At 42.4% G+C, this 23579-nt stretch overlaps 1 protein-coding gene across 3 annotated transcripts in view; it reads right to left on the minus strand.

Moving 5' to 3' along the window:
* The window catches only part of INSYN1 (inhibitory synaptic factor 1), a 119073-nt gene that overhangs the window by 2370 nt on the left and 93124 nt on the right, over nucleotides 1-23579 (minus strand). The window contains exons 1-3 of one of the 3 annotated variants that reach the window (XM_072147839.1): nucleotides 19706-20048; nucleotides 19124-19385; nucleotides 5456-5915 (exon numbers count right to left, since the gene is read on the minus strand). In XM_072147839.1, coding sequence (XP_072003940.1) covers nucleotides 5456-5611 — 156 coding nt within the window. In that variant the 5' untranslated portion in view covers nucleotides 5612-5915; nucleotides 19124-19385; nucleotides 19706-20048. Of the gene's footprint in view, nucleotides 1-5455; nucleotides 5916-19123; nucleotides 19386-19674; nucleotides 20049-23579 lie in introns of those variants that run through there. The other 2 variants (XM_072147838.1, XM_072147840.1) reach the window with 2 other exon arrangements.

Consider the following 23579-nt stretch of genomic DNA (forward strand, 5'->3'; position numbering starts at 1 on the left):
TCTTCACCCTCTACACTTCTGGCCTGGGACACCTAATTAAAGAGGACATTTCACCACCTCACACATGGGGAGATGAGCGAACCATTATGTAGGGGCTGCTACACAGATTCAGGGACACTTTGAGTTTTCTTTCAGCCCCCACAGTTGCAGAGATATCAGTCCCGGTATCAGACCATTATAATCTGTGTTTGGTCAGAGAGGAGGTGCTGGAGAAGAAGAGGGTGTATGTGTTATGCTAGCCTTCTCTCTTACTGTCCAATCAGTGGCAGGCAATGTCAGACAAAACTTCTATGCACAGTAGTGAGCTGTGATTTTCTTTCTATGCTCATCTAAAGGCTATGCTCACACACATAACAATCTGTTGACAATACATTTATACTGTGTTCACATAGTCCCAATGGGGCTCATTTACTAAGGGTCCGTGGACCGCACAAACGTCGTATATTCCAACGATTTTGGATTTGCACCGCATTTAAAAGGGTATTGTGTCACATGCGATCGGATTTTGGCGCAATCGCGCCGGCTTTCATGAGAAACAAATAGGTGGGCAGATTCTGACAAACCACGAGATTTAACTTAAAAATTGTGTCGCAAGCCTTTGAAACGTCAATTTGAAAATAGATGCAAACTCACATGCGATGTTACCGTAAAAGCAATGTAAACACAAAACGTTATGTAAAAGTGTTTACAGTAGATTTACACAAACATGACGTTTACATGGCTTTTGCATCGCATTTACGTAGCATTTTCGTTTTACGTTGCGATTACATAGTGTTGATGCACCATTTAGCTTACACAGCATTTGTGGTGTGTTTTTTTCATGTTTACCCGTACCCTTATGTTGCATTTGCATCATGTTTATGTTTATGTGGTGTTTGCGTTGTGCTTGAGTTCGGATTATGCTTACGCTTAAGTGGTGTTTGCTTCGCACTTAAGCAGAATTTGCATTTATGTTGCATTGCATTGTGTTTACACTTGCGCGTCCCTGTTTTGTGTTTACGTACTTTTTGCATTTATGTCGCATTTGCGTTTATGTTATGTTTACACTTACAAACACTTACGTGTTTGTGTTTATGTTGCGGTTGCAACGCATTTACACTTATATTTACATTCCCTTTGCGGTTATGTCGTGTTTGTAATGCATTTACAACACATTGGGGGTCATTTACTAAGGACCCAAATCGCGTTTTTACGGCGGGTTACCCGAATTTTTCAGTTTTGAGCTGATTTTCCCTGAATTGCCCCAGGTTTTTGGCGCACGCGATCGGATTGTGGCGCATCGGCGCCGGCGTGCACGTGATGGAAATGGGGGGGCGTGACCGAACGAAAACCCGACGGATTCGGAGAAACCGCCGCATTTAAAAAAAAAAAGAAAAGTGTCGCTGAACACGCGCTTACCTGTACCCAGGACCGGGTAAGTAAATCTGCCCCATTCTCTAATTCATTGTGCAGATGATAACAGTAAACTTTGTAATATACTTTATTAAAGAAATATGTTTTTGTGTCCTTCTTTTCCCTTTGTCTTTCTCCCTTATTTAAGCAGTTTATGTAAATCAGCTTTCTGTCCTGTATATCACTGACAGCTGAAAGATAAAGGAACCTGATATTGTCCCCAATGGCATAAACTTGCAGAAAGTCTTTGAATACTTTAAAGGGAGATTGGGTGGTAGGTGGATCAATGGGACGTGAGGATAGCCCTTTTAAGGGCTAATCCTCACGTCCCCACACTTTTTGATAACTTTTATTACACATATATTCAAATTTACTTATGCGGCTACTGGGGCATGGAGTAGCCTCATCTGAGGTTACACGAGGTGGCTACTCCACGCCCCGGTAGCCACTTTACCCCTCCTACTCACCCATCTTCGGCGCGCAGCTCCGCGCCCTCGTCCGGCGATCCTGCCGCCTGCGCATGCGCAGAAGAGCAGGCCCGCGCCTGCGCGGTCACTGCTCCGAAACAGGCGCGGGCCTGCTCTTCTGCGCATGCGTAGCTGCGCGCCGAAGATGGGTGAGTAGGAGGGGTAAAGTGGCTAGCGGGGCGTGGAGTAGCCGCCTCGTGTAACCTCAGATGCGGCTACACCACGCCCCAGTAGCCGCATAAGTAAATTTGAATATATGTGTAATAAAAGTTATCAAAAAGTGTGGGGACGTGAGGATTAGCCCTTAAAAGGGCTATCCTCACGTCCCATTGATCCACCTACCACCCAATCTACCTTTATAGGTAGATTTGTGGTGGTAGGTTTCCTTTAAAGGAAATCTACCATCAAAGTCCAGCATGATAATCTAGGGGCACTGACTCATAGAGGAACCTTGACTGTGATAATCTTATATTTGTTGTCCATGACCTTCTTTCTTCTAAAACCAACTTTTAAAATTATGGAAATAAACCTGAAAGGCTACTGGGAAGGTTCAGCAGTCAAAGGCTGTTAAACTGTCTTATCTTCCCTCTCCACTCTGCACTACCCACCCTCTGCCTGATGCAATTTCACTGAAACAGCACACTGTAAAAACCTGTGAATATGCAGCAGCGTCGGACTGGCCCAGCGGAGTACCGGAGAAACCTCCGGTGGGCCCCGAGTCCCGACACTGAAACAAAGTCTTTGATCAGGCGCTGGCGGACACTGTTTCCGCCAGCACCAGGTCACAGCGTACTGCCGATGCGCACTGCCGGCATCTGTGAGCACGCAAGGCAGTCTGCAGGTCGCGGTGTACTGCCGCACGCGGTCATCCTCAGCGACAGCATCAGTGTGTACGCGCTGTCGGCATAAGCGTCCACGTCATCAGTATGCGCGCCGCTGTTGTCAATGTGTGCGACAGCGCATCATTGTGCTCCCAGCCGGCATCGTTCTGCGCGATGCACAACTGCTGAAAGTGCGTAGGTGGCAGACTGGACTAACGGAGAGGGACAGTCAGCAGCCTTTGATGAGGAGGTAGGTGTAAGGAGCCCTGTAATATAAGCTGCAGGGGGCGGGGGCCCTGTATTTGATGCTGCGGGGGGGCCAGGTTCCTGTATTGGATGCTGTGGAGGGAGGGGAGCCCTGTATTGGATGCTGTGGGGGGGAGGAGGGCCCTGTATTGGATGCTGTGGGGGGAGGAGGGCCCTGTATTGGATGCTGTGGGGGGGGGGGGAGGGCCCTGTATTGGATGCTGTGGGGGTAGGGAGGCCCTGTATTGGATGCTGTGGGCTACAGGCACAGTACACAGCCATACATGGAGCTACAGCTGCAGTACACAGCCATACATGGAGCTACAGCCGCATTACACAGCCATACATGGAGCTACAGCCGCAGTACACAGCCATACATGGAGCTACAGCCGCAGTACACAGCCATACATGGAGCTACATCCGCAGTACACAGCCATACATGGAGCTACATCTGCAGTACACAGCCATACATGGAGCTACATCCGCAGTACACAGCCATACATGGAGCTACAGCCGCAGTACACAGCCATACATGGAGCTACAGCCGCAGTACACAGCCATACATGGAGCTACAGCCACAGTACACAGCTATACATGGAGCTACAGCCGCAGTACACAGCCATACATGGAGCTACAGCCGCAGTACACAGCCATACATGGAGCTACAGCCGCAGTACACAGCCATACATGGAGCTACAGCCGCAGTACACAGCCATACAGCCGCAGTACACAGCCATACACAGAGCTACAGCCATAGTACACAGCCATACATGGAGCTACAGATGCAGTACACAGCCATACAGCCGCAGTACACAGCCATACATGGAGCTACAGCCACAGTGCACAGCCATACATGGAGCTACAGCCACAGTGCACAGCCATACATGGAGCTACAGCAGCAGTACACAGCCATACATGGAGCTACAGGAGCAGTACACAGCCATACATGGAGCGACAGCCGCAGTACACAGCCGTACATGGAGCTACAGGAGCAGTACACAGCCATACATGGAGCTACAGGAGCAGTACACAGCCATACATGGAGCGACAGCCACCGTACACAGCCATACATGGAGCTACAGTAGCAGTACACAGCATGGAGCACCATTCAAGCTTGAGAGTTGCAGCTGTCACTCTAAAGTTATGTAGCACTACATAAAGTCTCATTAAAGGAAATCTACCACCAAGATAAAGGATTGTGAACCAAGCACACTGACATACTGGTGTGTGCCCCCTCTGGCAGAAGCTTCTATTTTTGTATCTTCGTATGCCTTTGTTTTTAAGAAAAAGAGGTTTTAAAAATTATGCAGATGAGCCTTCAGGGCTCCAAGCTCCATTGACATTTATATAGTCTAGAGCCCCTGAGGCTCATTTGCATAATTTGGGAAACCTTTTTATTGTTAAAACAAGGTCCTAAGAAGCTAAAAGAATTGGCGATCCTGCCTTTTGCTTTGTGCAGCGCTGTGTAATCTGTAGGCGCTATATAAATAAAGAATTATTTATTATTACTACAACATATTTATAATCCAGATTCCTACATCGTGAGCCTGGATGATACCTGGTGCAGTATAAATCTGCTCATCTTCGTTTACGCTGTCTAATGTTAAATGCTGCTGATAAATCTGCCCCAACGTGTTTTCGGTTCTTTCTATTTACATGAAAGGTGGGCCCCAAAAAAGATTTTCTCTGGTGGGCCCAAGGTACTCCAGTCCGACACTGATATGCAGCATGGAGGGGTTCTTGTAACCCAAGTCATCATTCTGTTTTATTAGCATAATTTTAAAAGTTGATTTTAGAAGGAAGGAGGCTATAGATGACAAATGCAAGAAGATTACCACATAGCCTGGATCTATGAGTAAGTGCCCCTGGTTTATCATGCTTGACTTTGATGGTAGATTTCTTTTAATTCTTATGAAAGATGACACCATTAAGGGAAATATAATCTAGGTATGAAAATAGTTAATCAGAGACTTTTGGATGCACTGCTCACTGCAGGAGAGATAACAGAAACAAGGCACCAAGAAGTTGCCTTCCTCTAAGAAATATATTACAAAATTTACTTGCTATATTAATTTCTTCAATAAAAAAAATAGCTTTGAGGTTCAACCAGAAGGTTGTGGAAGCTGTAACCAACCTTCTAGAGTTTTTCTGGCATGGAGTGGCGCTTCATCACTCAAAAAGTTGCCTCTTTCCTAGAGCCCAAACTTGGCCTGGGGGAAGTAATGAGCCTCAACGGTAGTTCCTGTAGTTCCTGGAGGAAGGGCCCAGTCAACCCAGGCCAAATCAGGGCTGCAGAAGCAAAGCTACTTTTCGAGAGACTCGGTCTTGGCAGACAAGGTGTCAAGTCAGATAAGGCTTCCAAGTCAGATAAGGCTTCCTAAGTCACCCCTAAGTCACCATTGTTATTATAATATATCTGGCATTGTATGTGTATCTGGCATTATGTTCATACATGTTCAACACAAAAATAATGAATAAAGAACTGATATGATGAATTCCTGACATAACAATATTTTACCATCCACTTACCTCTCTCAGTTCTTTGGCCACTTCCTTGAGATCCCGTAAGATTCCTTCTAGCTGACCAATTACTGCCCGGACTCTCCCTCGAATTCTCTCTCTCTCCCCAGCTCTGCAGCTGCGTCCCCCTTGCTCCGTGGTCTTCCCCACCCCCCGAGAGCACATGATTCAGAGAGAGGCCTCCAGCCTCCTCTACAGCTTCTCTCCTTTGGGGGGAGCTCTGCATCTTAACGTCTAACCCCCCTCTTGCCCTGCACCCCCTCCCTTTACCCAGCCAAGCACACTACTCCCCAGCCTCCTTCTCAGGAGGGCTAAAATATGTCAGATGAAATGTTATGGCATTGGTAGATTAGGTTCACTCTGATAAGAGAAAAGCGAGGACAGGCAAAAATTGGAATATTTCAGTGCAGGTTTTGAAGATTCAAGGAGGCAGGGTTGTGCAGGTCATGGATATCTGAAGGGCTGCTACCTGTAAATATAAAATATAAGGTAAGAGTTACATTTTTATTGCAATGTATAGATTAATTAAAATGACAGCATTGCAACTGACACAAAATAGAAAGAACTAAAAATAAATTAATTGTGAAACATTGTGTGAACCCCTTACGGAAACATCCACAGGAACAAAACGCTGCCTACAGCATATAATAGGGACTACAATATAAGTATCCAATAAACAATTCCTAGAAGGGTGTATATACCTCTTGTGTTATTACTTAAAGAACAGTGGAGCAGAGGATTAGCTCTAAAAACAAGGAAAACTTGAGCTCAGATCTCAGCAAAAATATAATATTAATTTTTGTGTTAATCTTTGCAGATGAAAATGGATGTTTCATAAAGAAAAACAGATTCCATATTCTCTTTATTTATAGATATTATTATTTATGGATATATATTTATAAACAAGATCAAAGATGCTAATAAAAAAGAGCTGATCCTGTGCAAGAAGACTTGGCCAGTCCATATATTATTATGTTATACTTGGTGCTTTCATTGCAAGCCATAACCTATTTGAGAAGTATTAGTCTTCTCTGGCAGCACTGGCAATTACCCAAACCTAGGAGCACTGAATACACATCCCTCAGGCAAGGGACATGAAACCAGCCAGCCTGTGACGTAGGCATAAGGAGCAAGCGAAAACACAGAGGGGGCGTTTATTCACTGCTCCATGGATGGAGCACTTGAGATTAATTTGTATATATTTGAAAGTGTTTTTTACAAAAAGGAGAGAAATTAGAAAAGATTCTGCATTGGGGTGGCCTGAAAAATCTATAGGTGGGAGCTACTTTAGCAAGTACGATCAAGACAGTAGATTTTCTTTAATGTCCTCGATTTTTGTATTTCTAATAATAAAATATGTACCATGTAAAATCTGTATTTTTAAGCAAAAATAAGCAATACAGCATATTCATTCACATCTGCCAGATGTACAATACTAATAATTTAAAACAGCATTGGCTTAGGCTGATTTTTTAACTATGAATATAACCTTTGTCACATTAGTTGGCCTTGAATAAATGTTTATTTCTGTTTGGTTTAACTGAAAGAAAGATGATTTATCAAGGACCCAGTAAACAGCTTCTATTTATTTTGATATGTAGGAAGACAATTTACTACATTAAAAAAATCATTTTGCATATTAAAGGGGTTACGCCACCATAGCACAAGGACATACTTCATCTAAGTGCATTGTAAACAATAATTTCAGCAGTTACATTTACTTCAAGGGGTATTCCCACATAGACAAGTTTCTTAAATATACTCAGGAAAACAAAATAACACATTCTCTAATTCACTGTTATTAACAAATGCTTTTCTGTCTCATGGTGCATGAGCTGAGGTCCTCTCTCCCTCTAACCCCTCCCCCTTCATTCCAGGATGGAACTCACAAACACTCATTTCCTGCCAGCAAATAACACATCCTGAGGAGAGAGAAGCAACAAGCTTCTATCCGGGAGGGAGGCACAGTAGATCTCATAGTGTGAGAACAGATATGTAGCAGCGCTGACAGTGTGTAATAGGCATCTCATGGATCTCATCATCTCATCTCTGATCTGTGTTATCTCTCTTTCTATGTGTCAGATACTAGTGCAATGTTCAGAAGCTAAATGAAACTGTATATAAACCTGTACCCTGATAATTTAACCACATTTTCAGCTCACATAACTAGATGGATCATAAAGTGTCTGCTTAGAGAGTCCCCTCCCACACCCTGGAATTTTGCACTGACCAACCTAGGGAGCGATAGGAAGTAATACAGCAATAAAACTGAGTTAAATTGTAAAGTAAGGGGTAAAAATGATATTTATTGAAGTAAATATCACTTAGGGATTGAGATTTGAGAATTGTCTTTTGTGGGAAAACCCCTTCAAAAATATGCAGCCTTCGTGAGTGAACTTGTTTTGAATTGATTCCTGACTCCCCATGCTAGTAGCTTCGTCATCCTGTGTTCCTTATTATCTGGCGGAATCTGCGCAGAAAGATTCAGTTTCTGCTTGTCAGTATACTGCTACTCCTGGAGATTCCTCTGCTATCCCATAGACCAGTGGTGGCGAACCTATGGCACTGGTGCCAGAGGCGGCACTCGGAGCCCTCTCTGTGGGCACCCAGGCCATCGCCCCAGCATGAAGTTCACCAGACAGGACTCAAAGAATCTGCCTGCAGAAGCTTCCTACAATTATAGATGAATTTTCCCTCCTCTTTTCACTTGTGTTGGTGTCTTTAGGAGTCTGAACGATTGAAAGTTCAGAGAGAACAAGGAGAAATAAATTACTGCTTCAGTTGCTGTGCTGGCACTTTGCAGTAAATAAGTGGCTTTTGGTTGAAATTTGGGCACTCAGGCTATAAAAGGTTCGCCATCACTGCCATAGACCCTTCGAACACTGAAGGAGGACAGCTGACACATTGCAGCCAACAGGAGTGAGAGAGAGGGAGGGGCAGAATTATTAGCTTTGTAACAAAGTGCAGGCTGTGAACTGCATTGCAAGTGCTAACACCAGGCTTCAGGAAAGTATCCACAGGTCAGCAACATGTGAGTGTCTACCTAGCTAATTATCTCTTACTATTTTTTTCCATATCTATTAAATATCTATCTTTTTACCCATTATCAATCTGACTCATATCTATCTATCGATCTATCTAAAATAAAGAAAACGGCAGAACTTCATTCAAGTGAAAAAAAAAAAGTGTTTATTCCATCCTATGCAACGTTTCAGCTGTATCACAGCTGAAACGTTACAAAGGTTGGAATAAACAGCGGGTTTTTTTTTTCACTTGAATGGAGTGCTACCGTTTTCTTTATTTTACTTTTGGACTCTTTTGATGAGAGCACCCTAATCTTCACTTTTTTTCATAAAAGGTTGTGCTGCTGTTTTTTTTAATTTTTTTTGCTATCTCATTTCTTTCTGTTTCATATCTTTCTATCTATCTGTCATGTACCCCACGCACCGGAGTCTGAACACGGGGTGCACCTACTCTATGGAGTCCCAGAATTTAGCCCTTAAGCTCTGCCCACTTCCACAAAATGGCGTCCTAATGCTAAATTTAGTGAATAGAGTCCTCAGAACTGAATAAGGCCATGTGACTGTTTCACTAATTTAAAGCCGGTGGGTTTTTGACCCCCACACATGGCTGTCATGTCACTGTAAGGGGGAGTTTCTCATATCCCCATTCCCTTCAGAGAGGTACTGGCTGAGCCTGGGGTTTTATTAAAACCCCATCACTTTTTATTGGAAGATGGCACAACCCATCATCCCATACCAAACTTAGGGTGTCCAGGCCTAAACTTAGGGGTGTTCTGCAATTGGCTGGGTTCCCCTGTAGGTAGGTTTTTGATACTTGGGCCATGAAGCTATGTAGGTCCTATAACTCTCCCCATTAACTGGGAACCCATAATTATGAATTATGCCCCAGTTATGGACAGCTATGGTAGTTCTTTGTTTGGTTCCAAAGATTTCGGAGGGAAAGTAACACACAGTCTGCTATTCCTTTGATCTCTCCTTCTCCTTGATGAGCTAACTGAGGTGTGAATTTTTACACTTGGGGTTGAGAAGCTTTCACCTAATGAGCTTCCTCCCTGTGAGAGTTCTGCGAGAGAAATCATTTAGAACCATTTTTTAAACACAATTTTATTAGGCTTTGTTTGCCAGAAAGTTAACATTTTTAAGGGGTGGCCTTGGATTTTGCCTTCAATCATATAAGGAACACACTGGTGCAAAAATGTCGTTTTCATTCTCTACAATCACAGCATACAGTTAAAGCACATTTAACAGTTTGTGCACAGTTTCTCCATATAATAAGATCCTTTGTTCTTGGGCATAGCAGGTGGAAGTAAACAAACCCAAATGATCAGCTGAACGTTGGTGACGAACCTGTGTTATCTTAGGGTACTGCCCCTTCTTCAGACATGACCAGTGATCCCACCACCTCCATACAATACAATATGTTATAATCTATAAAATATATATAATATTTAAAAACAATTCATAGTGGAATACATAAGATCTGGTTAGGAGGAGATGTGCGGCTGCTTACATATTTTATTTATATACAGGGTGTAGGAAAAATGGTCAGAATATCTTGTGAAATACATATGGGATCGAAAAACGAAAAATATATGTGTCAAATATTTTTCAAATGTCTATCCAATGATGCCAAATTCAGCCCCCTACCCTCACCCCCGGGGGCGGGGTTAACTTTAAAATCTTTAAAGGGAACTCCCTTTTTTTATTGCAGATTCGGATTCCCTGGGAAAAAGTGCATTGATTCAATCCACAGTTCAAGTCAATTTCATTGTCAGATAGTGCTGTAATCGTCGAGAATTTTTTAAAATATATAATAATGTTCAAAATTGGGGATAACTCGAAAAATACACATCAGGGTGAAAAACAAAAGAGGAGAAGGGGTGTAGAAAGGGCGATGCCCCATTTCTCATCTGTCAGTGAGTCTAGCTCAGCCTCTCAGCAAGACAGATGCGGGTAGACAATAACTCACAGTAAAAACGTGAGATAAGGGCTCTGCCAGGGACTTCTAAAAGGAGGGGGCATGGGAAAGGGGTTATTCATCAACCATTCTCATGGGAACTGGGTATTTATGACATGGCGGAGTTGGAAATATGATAGGTGGAAGGAGTTAGGCAAGTCTAAGGACTCGTTCAACTGTTGGAATGAATAATAATAATTCCTTTATTTATATAGCGCACACAGATTACCCACAGATTACTCTGCATGCTGTCCTCGCAGATGTTTCCCATACAAAAACAGCCCCCTGGTCCTCCAACTAGACACACTGAGGAAGCCTCAGAGAGATGAGGTGTTCCACAGGGGAGTGAACCTGTTAAAGCCCGTAGTGTCGTGAAGAGAGTATATTCTTGTTCACAACAGGAGGAGCTGGCGTAACAGGAGGGATGTTCCTCTAATTCTCCTGTCACACCAAATAGAAAGTGCGAGGTGAAGAGGGGGTCAATAAGGAGTGCCGTGGTAAGCGTCTTTTCAAGGTGAAACATCCAGTAGAAATAGGCTGTGAGCAGCCCAATAATACAATCAGGAAGCCCAAACCCTCTCTCCTCCAAGGGAGCAAATGGGTGGTCACCCTAGCCCTCTTACCTCCCCAGAAAAAAAAACATTCCTATGCAGCTGTTGGAAGAAATTACACAAGACATAGATAGGGGAATGTAATAGGACATAAAGGATTTTTGGTAGGAGGATCATCTAAATCAGGTTCACAGGGGCAGGGAAAGAGAGGTGCAGTGTTGACCGTGCTCCAGTACAAACAGACTGCATGACCCACACCAAATAGGTGATCTTTGAGGTGACTTGGATGGGCAAAGCAACGGCTTCTGAAGTGGGGGCAAAAAGGACCAACCCTGAATGGAGCCAAACTCTGTAATTACCCTGAGTACTGAACTCAGCAAGGTCCTGAGTCCTCCAGGAAGAGTAGGGTGTGTACATGCTAACTGTCTCCACCACCCCCAATGTCAATCCCTGATCCCCAGATGAATGTTGGAGTTTCTCAGCAAGCGAAAGGAAGAGAGAGAAGGTACCCCTTGTACCTTTTATCAAAGAGAATTGTAAGGAGGAGAACTCCATAACCATGACAGGGGCCATAGGAGAGTTATATAATAGGGGGCGCAAGTTATGAATTCCCCAGGAACCCCAAATTTCTCCAACCCCAACCACAAATGGGGCCACCCCACGAAAGCCTTGGCTGTGTCCATTGAAACCAAGACCCTTGATCCAACATTGTCGTGGACAGCTTGGAGATTTTGGAAGAGTCTGCGCAAGTTACGGGAAATGGACTTCCTGGTTTGTAGCTATTTAGGTCTGGATTAATTATTGGATTACATATGGATTTAAAAGCCATATGTCATGAGAAATATATAAAATTTGTCAAAAATAGGACTCCAAATAGTTTTGTTGCTACCAGACCTATTACATTTAAAAGAGTATATAAATAATTTTATAAATGCATCATGCATAGTTTTAACTTCATAAACAGGCGGCGAATCCCATGAACACATTATCCATAGATCACATGGTAAAAGGACTAGTGTGTGCGAACTGGCAGCGTACATAGAGGTGTCTCTGGCCGTCTGCAAGGAGCTGCGGGCAGAAGAAAAACCTGGAGCCACGGGGAGAAGAGGAGCATCGGAGGTGAGTATATAGTTTTTTTTATTATTATGGGGGCTGAGCTGAGCAGGAGACATAATTATGGGGGCTGGGCTGTGCAAGGCACATAACTATGGGGCCTGGGCTGGGCAAGGCACATGACTATGGGGGCTGGGCTGGGCACAGCTCATCACTATGGGGGCTTGGCTGGGCAAGGCACATGACTATGGGGGCTGGGCAAGGAACATCACTATGGGGGCTGGGCAAGGCACATGACTACGGGGCAGGGCACATCACTATGGGGTCTGGGCATGTCACTATGGGGGCTGGGCAAGGCACATCAATATGGGGGCTGGTCACAATAATGGTGGCTTGGGACATCACTATGTGGTGAGTGTTTTTGAGGGGGCTCTGCTGTGGACATTTTTTAATGAGGGAGGCTGCTGGAAATTTCATTAAGCAGCTGCATTTCCCAAGTCAATATATATACTCAAGTCAATAAGATTACCGGTTTATTTTGTGGTAAAATTAGGTGCCTTGGATTATACTCAGGTTGACTCATACTCAGGTATATGTGGGATAAAAAGGGTGCTACAGAAAAAGGAGCACTATGAGGGGGGGGGGGGGCTACAAAAAAGGGAAAATGTTAATGGAAAGAGCTAAATAAAAAAGAGCACTTCTTTTTTCTCTCCCCATGTCGGTTTAGTCTATTCTATCCCTTAATTTATTTTGTTTTTTGTCTGGTACCAGCACTCCACCCCATTTGACCCAGATGTTTTTAAATTGGCAGGAGACTGCATATAGTGGCCGCCTACTTCCTCTTAGCCAGTATCCGAGACCACATGGAACTGTGAGTATTCACCAACTGGATCTTGGTCCCTGCTTGTGCTGTTCTGCGGCGGCGGTGGATGCCATGTGATGCAGCACACAATAGCCCAGGGACACACTAAAACGGGGTCACCTTAAAGTGGTTAGTGGGCTTATATTGATTCCGACTTTCTATAGCTATAAGCTTGTATATACAGTCTGTAGTGCAAACAATTTCTATTGAGAAAATATAATAAGCTGGAACTCACCAATTCTTCTTTTATGTATAAAATGTTTTATTTAATTACATTCCTTTAAAATACGATACAGGAGAGAGGGAGCAGAGCTGGATCACATTTCAGGGACAATTTGTTTTGCACTATACAACGCGCTTCTTTATGCCTATATCACTCGGTATCCTTTATTATAATGAGTTCACAGAGTGGTATTGCTAAGCAACAAAGGTATACAACAATTTAAAAACATATTATTGGTTAAAAGCAGAAGAGAGGGTGGAGCCCTCTCCATGGCCGAGCCCTCTCCATAGCCGGTAAGTCTTTGCTGCATATTGCAGCAAAGGCTTACCAGTAACACCCGCCAATCGGTGCCAGCACCGATCACGGGTGTCCTCTTGCTGATCGCCGTTTTAACCCTTTCATTACAATGTGCTATCAGAACATTGTAATGAATGAGGAGTAAAATCCCCATATGCTGCCATACTGTAGTATGGCAATATATGGTAGGATCGATCAGACAACCTAGGGTTAAAGTACCCAAGGGAGTCTGAAAAATAGTAAAAATACAAAAAAGTAAAAAAAAAATTATAATAAAAAAACCCTAAATATTCAAATCACTCCCTTTCCCTAGAACTGATATAAATATAAATAAACTGTAAAAATCATAAACACATTAGGTATCGCCGCGGCCAAAAATGCCCGATCAAAATATAATAACGGTTTTTCACTGCGTTTAACCCCGTAATGGAAAATCGCGCCCAAAGTAAAAAATGGCACTTTTTTGTCATTTAAAAAAAAAAGAAAAAATTATATAAAAAGTGATCAAAAGGTCATACAGTCCTAAAAATAAAATAATTGAAAACAACATCAAAAGTCGCAAAACATGACACCACCCACAGCTCCGTACAACGAAGTATGAAAAAGTTATTAGCGCCAGAAGATGGCAAAATAAAAAAAAAAATTGTACATGAGGTTTTAATTTTTGTAAATGTATGAAAACATTATAAAACCTATACAAATTTGTTATCCCCGTGATCACACCAACCCAAAGAATAAAGTAAACCATGTAATTTGGGTCGTGAAGTGAAAGCCGTAAAATCCAAGCCCACAAGAAAACGGTGCAAATGCGTTTTTTCACCATTTTCACTGCATTTGGAATTTTTTTCCCGCTTCCCAGTACACGGCAGGGAATATTCAATGTCACCACTATGAAGTGCAATTTGTTACGCAGAAAACAAGCCGTCACACAGCTTTTTACGTTTAAAAATAAAAAAGTTATAGATTTTTGAAGGTGGGGAGTGAAAAATGGAAATTAAAAAACAGGAAATGGCATGGTCCTGAACCGGTTAAAAGAAGAATTGCTGAGTGCCAGCTCATTCTATTTTCTCTATATAAATTATATGTCTGCTTCTGTCTCCATTTTCTTTACGCTCTTACCTATAATGCATCTCTGGGGATTTGCCCCACCTTTTCCCCTATCCGTCTGATAATTTCCCCAGACTTGCCTTCTTCCACAAATTTGTTCACAAATTTTTTATCTAGTTTTTCTCCTATTCTTCATTTGTACTATGTGCCCTAATTAATTGCTCTTCCTTTTCAACAAATTGGGGCTTATTTACTAAGGATCCACGGATCGCATTTCCGTCGGGTTTTCCGAGGTTTTTTGGGATCGCGCTGCTGGGACAGGTATTAAGTAGGCGATTGTGTCACACACAATAGGATTAGGTCGCAATTGCGCTGGCTTTCATGCGACACAAATCGGGGGACGGGCTGTCAGACGATCCGCCGGATTCGGACAAACCGCAGGATTTAACTTAAAAATTGTGTCGCAAGCCATGCACTTACATACACTGGGAGGAAGATGGTGAACTCCAGCGGACCTGATCAGGGAAGCAACAAATTCAGCAAATCAGGAGCACGATCTTCTTGAATCGCGGCACAGTGCATTGTCGTCGGACAATGCACTTTCGGGAAATCCTCTGGACCGGGTAAGTAAATGTGCCCCATTATGTTGATCATTTGGTTTAGAGAACAAGGTTTTGACGACTGTTCCATTTTCTCATTTGTTTACTCCAATGAGCTTATCACACTAATTCAGGAACTGTACCCATTCTTAAAATCCATCTTCAGATCTCCATATCTAGCCTAAGATTTGACAAGATGACTGTGTCTATGGCTGGAAAGGGTGCAAATCTTCAAAAAAAAGCCATGTATAACTTTGCAAAACTTGGTGCTACAGGAGACGCCATATAAGTCCCCTGTAACCAGGGGCATTGCCATGTCAAGAGATCTAGGTCATGGACCCTAGGTTTATTGGCCGAGGCCCTGACCTATTGGATGTCCCCTGCCAGCGGTTAATTCATCCTGTTGTACAGATTGCTTACCCCATTCTCACCTCTATCTGTTTTGGAGCACCGTGCCATCAGCGCAATACTCCACTGCAGAGCAGAGGCAGCAGTATACCACGGCTGAGTATAGCAGGAGACATCATTCTTCCTGCTTCAAGCAGCTCATTACATCAGAAGTTCTGCATTGTAATATCTGTGGTAGTAGTGTGTTCCTTGTATGATTGAGAGACCCCTTTCCCATACTATTCAAGATTCACAACGTCAGATCCATGTTATCCATATGCATTTTGCCTTGCCCTTCAAACCATACATCCCAACCCTCACCATCTGCTGTCATGTTCAACTCAAACCCATTTTCTGAATCCACTCTTACATTAATCTTAAGTGATCCAAATATGATTGTACATGACCTCATCATTCACATGTCTTCAGCATTTCTGGCTTTACTGACTAAATAAATTGAAGTCCTCGATGGGAGACCATTAAGTAAAATGTTTTAAAGACATTAAAGACTGTCCACGACCTGTCACCTCCATACTTCTCTGTTCTTATCTCCTCATATTTATTGTCATGTTATTTAGGCTCCTTTCAAGATTTTCTTCGTTGTCTGAGTTTCAAAAAGCTGTGTGACATGACAAGGTATATAAGCCAAAGCAGTAAACCTCTTCCCTTGTGCTGACAGCTGTTTTGGAGCAAAGAGTAATGGTTGGCTATGTGTATACAGATTCTTAGCAAGTGGACAGTCAGTTCTAGAGGTCTATGTTGGAAGAGAGTAGAATGGACAAACTTAAGGATCTGACTGACTTTGACAAAGGCCAAATGGAAATAACGGCTAGATAACTGCGTCCACACTTCTTGTGTGGAGTTTACAGGATGTACCCACCAAAAGTGGTCCAATGAAGGATACAGAATACAGTAGTTTTAATCCACCAAAGCTATGGAGGCTCATATGCCATGATTGTGCTACTTGTTTTTTGAATGGAAAAAAGGAAAACCAATAGCATCTTATTGGCAATCATGTTCACTAATACAAAAGAGGAGAAAAGGCTAGGATCTGGTCAAATCCCACAAATGATAGAGAGGTTTCTAGCACATGTCTAACACACCATCACTCATTTCCACTGCAAAAAGCACCTAATTAGGCATATGAGCATCAGAATTGGACACTGGAGCAATGAAAATAGCGACTTGGTCTGGTGAATCATGTTTTGCTTTACAAAATGTGAATGCCTCATGCATGTGTGCCTTCGAAGAGAAAGCACCAAGGTGCACTATAGAACAAAGTCAAGTCACCTGTATGAGTATGATCCACTGGGATGTTCTCATGCAATCTCTATCCCGTTTACCACAGTATGCCTTTATTGGTCTTGTTGAGTCAATGCCCTTGTGGCATAAGTGGGAACTACACAATATTGGGCAGATACAAAAGATAAAAAGGGCTTTCGCCACTCCAAAAGAATCCATGGGAATGTGATTCTTTATTGACTTCTACATATGCATCAGAGATGGATAAACAAGAAAAAGATTGATGCTTTTCGATGCTACTGTGTCTTAGTCATGATCTAAGACCCCCTAGTGTTAAAACGCGTTGATCTTTTTCATGTTTTATTCATCTATAATGCAAATGTAGAAGTCAACAAAGAATCACTTTTTAATGGATTCCCTTGGATTCTTTTGGAGTGCCCTTTTTTTTGCTTTTGTTTGGTTGTTTGGTGGAGGATTTAGCTGTGTGCAGCACCACACAGAACAATATCCTGGAGGATTACAAGAGTGATGGGTGAGTGGACTGTCTATCCTTTTTACAATATTGGGAAGATGGTTTTTAATGTTTCTAGCAGTGTGACCATGCCAATGAGAGTGATGACACTTTTCTGTTGGTTCAAAACTCTGATGTTTTTGTAAGTTATAATATATACTACTAACATTAAGCAATATATATTATTATTTCAGTCCAATGACATTTTAGAAGATCCACAGTAGAATTAAAGGAGTAGTGCACTGACATTTGGCTGGAATAACATCTTAGCCCTTTTAAAGTGAATGATATAGAGTCGATGTACCAAACAGTCCTTGTAGAGTCTAGAATGCAGGTAAATCGATTTTATAGTTTTTAGCAAAAACAAGAAACAGAAATATGTATTCAAAGAAATGGACACATAAAAGATACATACAATAGCAGAAGAGAAAATGGGGTTCAGTAGACTATAGCAGGGAACTAGCGCAGTAAGGACACGGCTTCAGTGGCTAAAATAGATATTTAGATTAATATTAAGACTAGAAACCTAAGTATTAATCAATGTCACTGTAATTGTGCCATTATCGCTATGCATGTGCTTACAACTTATGCAGGTCTTTGAACAAGTGGGTACCTTTCGGCTGTCACAGTATAAAACTCATGCAGTATAACAGTACACACAGACATACAGTAGTAGGAAAATAACAAGGTTTATATGGTAATCTTTGACCTAATATTCTCCAACAACAGCTACTTTTCCAGTAGAGAGATCTGACACCCACTAATAGGGCGGTATATATTCAACAATAAAGTATTGTTACGCCTGACTCCTTCACATTCATGGCCTTATGTTCTCCTGTAATTCAGATTACAAGCAAAAGTGTCTATTATTGTAGAATAAAAATAACACCTTTCACCCCCTACAAGTTGTAAGACTAAATCCAAATAGAAATTTGTCATTCCTGCTCCATTAGGCCTGTAGCTGTTCAGGGTGACACAGTAGCAGAAAAGTACTAACACTGGAAACCATTAAAAAATGGTTGGGAGGTATTCCTGATCGAACCCCATCAGTGTTCCAATTTGGTTGCAATCTAAGGAATACAGTTTCTCTTTAAGATCACAAAACATTCAATCAAAAACTCTATTTTTCTTTATCACATTGCTTGTGTATATCCCTCACCACTAGCAAATGCATTGGGATGTTATCCAACAACTCTCAGGTAAGTTTGGCTTGAACCCATTCAGACTCGAAAAAACCATGGCATGCCTGTGAACAGATTGCTTATGTCCTTAGGCAAGTGCAGCCAGCAATGGAAGTTGTATAAAAAATAGTGAGCAATGCTGGCTTTAATTCATATAGGTTAATTTACTATATATTCTATTATAAATTGAAATTTTTTTAAAATTGTTGCAAAACCCTTTTATGTAACAAGTAAGGGCGCATCTATGAGCTAGATGAAATAAAATAAGGCTCCTATGATGTAAAATAAATAACTAGAGATTGATAAGAAGAAACAATTTTTCAATATCTACATAAGAAATACTAAATGCTAGCAAATACAGAATATGTTGCCCCAAAATTATTTGTCCTGGTGTATGTCCAATCCTAATTTGACTTTATACAGGGCGAGTGTTGTATTTCTATGGAGAGATTATTAATAGAAATAGGAGGACCTACTGGAGAGAGGTTAAGTTGAGCATGCATGACCTCATAACAATTACAGGGGGCATGCCAAATTATTGTCAGAATATTGCAATTATTATCATTCATCTGGATCTTTATAGTCTCTTCCCCTTTATTGACTTGTTTGTTCTATGATTTCCTTTCTGTCTTCACCCATACTGTACTCTTTGCTTTTTCCTCTACTCCTCCCCCAGTCCTCCATCTCCTTCTCTCCTTCACATTTTTCCAGAAGTACGCGAAGCAGATCGAAGCATCGACTTACCTGGTCATTGAGATGGGTTATAGGACTATGCTTGTCGAATACAAAAGACAAAGACTCTCCCGTGTTTTATTGTTCAGTTCTGATGATTGAATAACGACATCCAGGAAACCCCAGTGTTCCACACAATCCAGAGCAGGGAGCTCTCCCTCCCAATGATCCTCAAAGGCCACCAGATGAAGAAATGTTTCCAAATCCTGATCCCATATATAACAGTAGGGATTATTTACAGGGGCTCTGATGAGTGAAGAGCAGCTCTTTTAACCTATATCGATAGATATAATATTAGTGATATCATATGCATTTCCTTCTCCCCCATCATTTCTCTATATCTTAGTGTCTTACCCTTGCCTGGGAAATAGTTTAATCTGTGTATGCTCTTTATACCCTTTATCTATCTATTACCACATTTTTCCTTTGGGTTTTCTCCTTTCCTGCTTATCACAGTCATGTATATTTTGGCTGCAATAGCTTTACTGTATGTATGTTCTCATTTCCTCTTCCTCTGCGTCCCTACCCTCTCCATATTAATTCCATCTTTCCGGGAGTCCTACCTTCCAGTCTCCAATTTAATATCTTCCTCACCGTGTGGTTTTGGAAGGCTCAGTGATCCCTCTATTCAGCATTTGCCTTGGTAGACGGCAGCAGACACACGGCTCAGGCCTCATCTCTCCCTTTCTGGTCCTGATGCTGTAACACAGCTGATCCAGTGCTGGATGCTTCAGTCCTCTGCGACATTCCTTCTTCTTTACCCTTCTCCTCTTCACAATTTTCTTTGCTGGCCTGTGGGAGGGGACACTCTCACTCTCCTCTTTCTATCATGGGGGATGCACAGCTATCATTTGCTGTGTATCTGGATTCCCCCTTGTCAAGCACAGTGGCCAGAGCGTGCGCCCCAGCTCTGCCTGAGAAAAAGAGGAGGGGGGTGGGAGGAAGTGATGGAGGAGGGAAAGATGCTAAACATTGTTTGGTGGGGACCAGCAGAATATTGCTTCAGTACCAAAATTCTCATAGTTTTCCACACTGCACTCTAAAGCATTCCCTTAACTATTGCCTTGCTAGCAATGTGCTATGTCCTTCTCCCAGAACTGTTGTGTAGGGCACTACTGCATTAACCCCTCCCATGCCAGAGAACTGCAGTATATTTATATTCCTTTTCACATCAATAGTCAAGCCATGTAGCCTTACGTTGTATTTGGTTACCCCTTTCCCTACCACTGCAGATCATTACAATTTAACACAATAAAAACATATCTGGTCCTTAACAGTTTGTAATAACGTGAAACCTACATTAGCGGAACACTATAAGGGACTTGTGTGTAGTTGTATATACTCATCTCTCTCTTTCTCTCTCTCTATATACTTATCAACTTTGAAATTGCTACACCATGTCTTGTGATATTATTGTGTGATGCCTCCTATTTATCACACATAACTTAGAGACATTAGTGTATCCATACAGTAGATCACAATGTACATAGACCAAGATGTTCAATAATGCATGTCCCAGTGTTTGGGAGAGCAAAGCAAACTGGAATGACAGCAAAAGGTGCAGAGAAAAACCTCTGCATGGAAGGATCTTAGATTAGGAGAATGGAGGGATTCGGGTTTCTCTTTTCTCAGTTCTTAGGGGTTTATTTTGTTTCTCCCACTCCAGTCCTTTATACATCACAGGAGTAACTTACAACCTTCACAGATACTTATATATATATATATATATATATATATATAAAAGACTTTACTAATGACATATGTGATAAAGAACAAAAAATACAAGAAAATAGAAAACACAATCACACACATAGGCCTCCTATCTTGCCCCATCCTGGATCCCCAGTAATGTGTGTGTGTATATAAAATTTATGTTCCAACTCTATACCAGCTCCTGGATGTAACCTGATAGCAGGAGTCACATCCAGTACCTGACCATATACATGTACATATAGAGACTCCTCCAATAAACATGCAAGGCACAGTTTCACATGTAAATGGGAAATATAGTTACACTAATATATACGCACTTACTGGAGACAGTGGGGCTCATTTACTAAGGGCTCCGTGGCCACACTTTCGTCGGGTTTCCCAACTTTTACCGTTTTGCTGAGAATTTCGCCAGGATTTTGGTGCTCGCAATCGGATTGTGTCACATCGGCGCCGGCTTTCACGCGACAGAAATCGGGGGCCGTGGCTGTTGGAAAACCCGACGGATTCGGAAAAACCACGGAATTTAAAAAACTAATTGTGTCGCAAAATCAATCACTCACATGCACCAGGAACAGGTTGGTGAACTCCGGCGGACCTCGGCGCAGCAGAGACACCTGGTGGACATCGGATGCACGACCTTAGTGAATCACCGGAAGACCCTAATCCTCGTCGGAGAATGCGCCGCTGGATCGCGACAGGACCGGGTAAGTAAATGACCCCCATTGTTCCAGATATGTTATTGTGTTTGCACCAGTTTTTTGCACATGTATTTATTATGTGTTTGCGCCACAATTTTATCACGGTTGCATTTTGTCTGACACATTAGAATCTGTGCACTTTAAGGGCGTGGTAGTGTGTGTTCCTATGTGTGTGTCTATAATCTGACAAAATTGTGTTCCATGCTGTAAATTGAAAGTGCACCAATAAAAAAAGGTGTGCAACTGTGTGCACATACTGGGGCTTATTTACTCAGGGTCGCAGATCGCACTTTCATCAGACTCTTCACGGTTTTCGTGATTTGCGCAGCGTTGACAGGTATTTAACAGAGGTTTGCACAGGGATTGTGTCGCACATGATCGGATTTTGGCGCAGCTGCGCTGGCCTAAAGCAACAGAAATCGGGGGTGTGAACTCCAGAAAGCCTGAGCAGGGAAGTGACACATGCAGGATATCGGGCGCACGATCTTAGTAAATTGCAGCAGAGTGCATTATCAGTGGACAATGCACTTTGGGTGAACTCCGTTGGACATGTAAGTAAATGTGCCCCACTGTGTGCACATACTGAATACAGAGCAGATTTACTTAAATTGTGTAACACCATTAAATAATGTGGCGCAAAGTGCATATTATTGAGGCAAAGTGAGGTTGCACCAGTTTTCATATATTTGGCCCATTTAGTAATGTATATATAGTAAAACACATAACAACTGGAATATCTATATGTAGCAGCATAAATCTTACTGTAATAAAATTACTCTTATATAGTTATATACATACACAGAAAGCACATACATTTTAACCTGGTTCCCTTGGGTAAGTGCTGTTCATCCAGTGGGGTCATTAAGAAGAGAAAGCGCTTCCCAGCTTCACCTAAATATCCATGTGGAAAGCCCCTGCTTATTCCCACAACTCCAACCTGAGACCCTATTGCATGCAGGGAGAGAATCTTACATCTGGCTTATGATGGCTTCTTCCTGAACTTCCCGAACATTAGAATGCTAATGACCAAATGATCTCTGTACACACTGACATCTCACTTAAGAATTTTTAACAAAATGCTATCACTATATACTACATCCATTTGCCCTGCATTTTATATGTAATCATAAAGCAGAGTGTTCAATAGGAGAACAATGTTCTCCTATAACAGTGATACATTCTGTATTGCAAGTGAAAATAGATGTCACATACCAATCATCAAACAGTGTGCACAATTTTAGTTGCCCCTAGACAAAACCCTGTAACTTCTGACTTAAGGTCGGTGAAGCCATTTTGGATTTCTGTGTTATGGCCTTGGAGTTGAGTTTTTTTCTCTCTGTTCCTGCACTTTAGCCCCCCCCCCTCCCTGCAGTCCAGGACGGAGCTCACACTCCCCCTGCCGGCAGCAGCATGAGGAGAACTACAAGCTACAGGAAGATAAGTTCTCTATATCTGGGAAGGTACAGCAGGAAGGCCCAACATATCTAGTGTGTTGTGGAATAGCAAAGATGTAGGAGAGCTGACTTTCATTGTGTGCAATAGACATCTCATGGATCTCATTATCTCTGATCTGTCTCATCTTTTTCTGTCAGATATTAATACAATGTTCAGAAACCAGTTGAAAGTGTATATAAACCATGCACCCTGATATTCTAACTACATTGTCAGCTCACAGAACTAGATGGATCATACTGGGGCAGATTTTTTTTACCCGGTCCTGTCGTGATCCCGCGGTGCGTTGTTCGACGAGGATTTGGGTTTGCCGTGATTCACTAATATCGTGCGCCCGAGCTCCTGCATCCGTTGCTTCCACGCCGAGTTAACTTTTTTTTTTCCCGGTGCTTGTAAGTGCTTGTCTTGTGACACAATTCTAAATGTTAAATCCTGCGCGTTGTCCGAATCCGTCGGGTTGTCTGATGGCTCGCCCCCCCCCCCCATTTCTGTTGTGTGCAAGCCGCCGCCAAAGCGCCAAAATCCGATCGCGTGCGCCAAAATCCTGGGGCAATTTGGCGCAAAACAGAAATCGTCAGGAAACCCGACGAAAAGGTACAATAGCA

This window comes from Engystomops pustulosus, chromosome 4 (assembly GCF_040894005.1).
Source record: "Engystomops pustulosus chromosome 4, aEngPut4.maternal, whole genome shotgun sequence".
NCBI classification, from domain to species: Eukaryota; Metazoa; Chordata; class Amphibia; order Anura; family Leptodactylidae; genus Engystomops; species Engystomops pustulosus.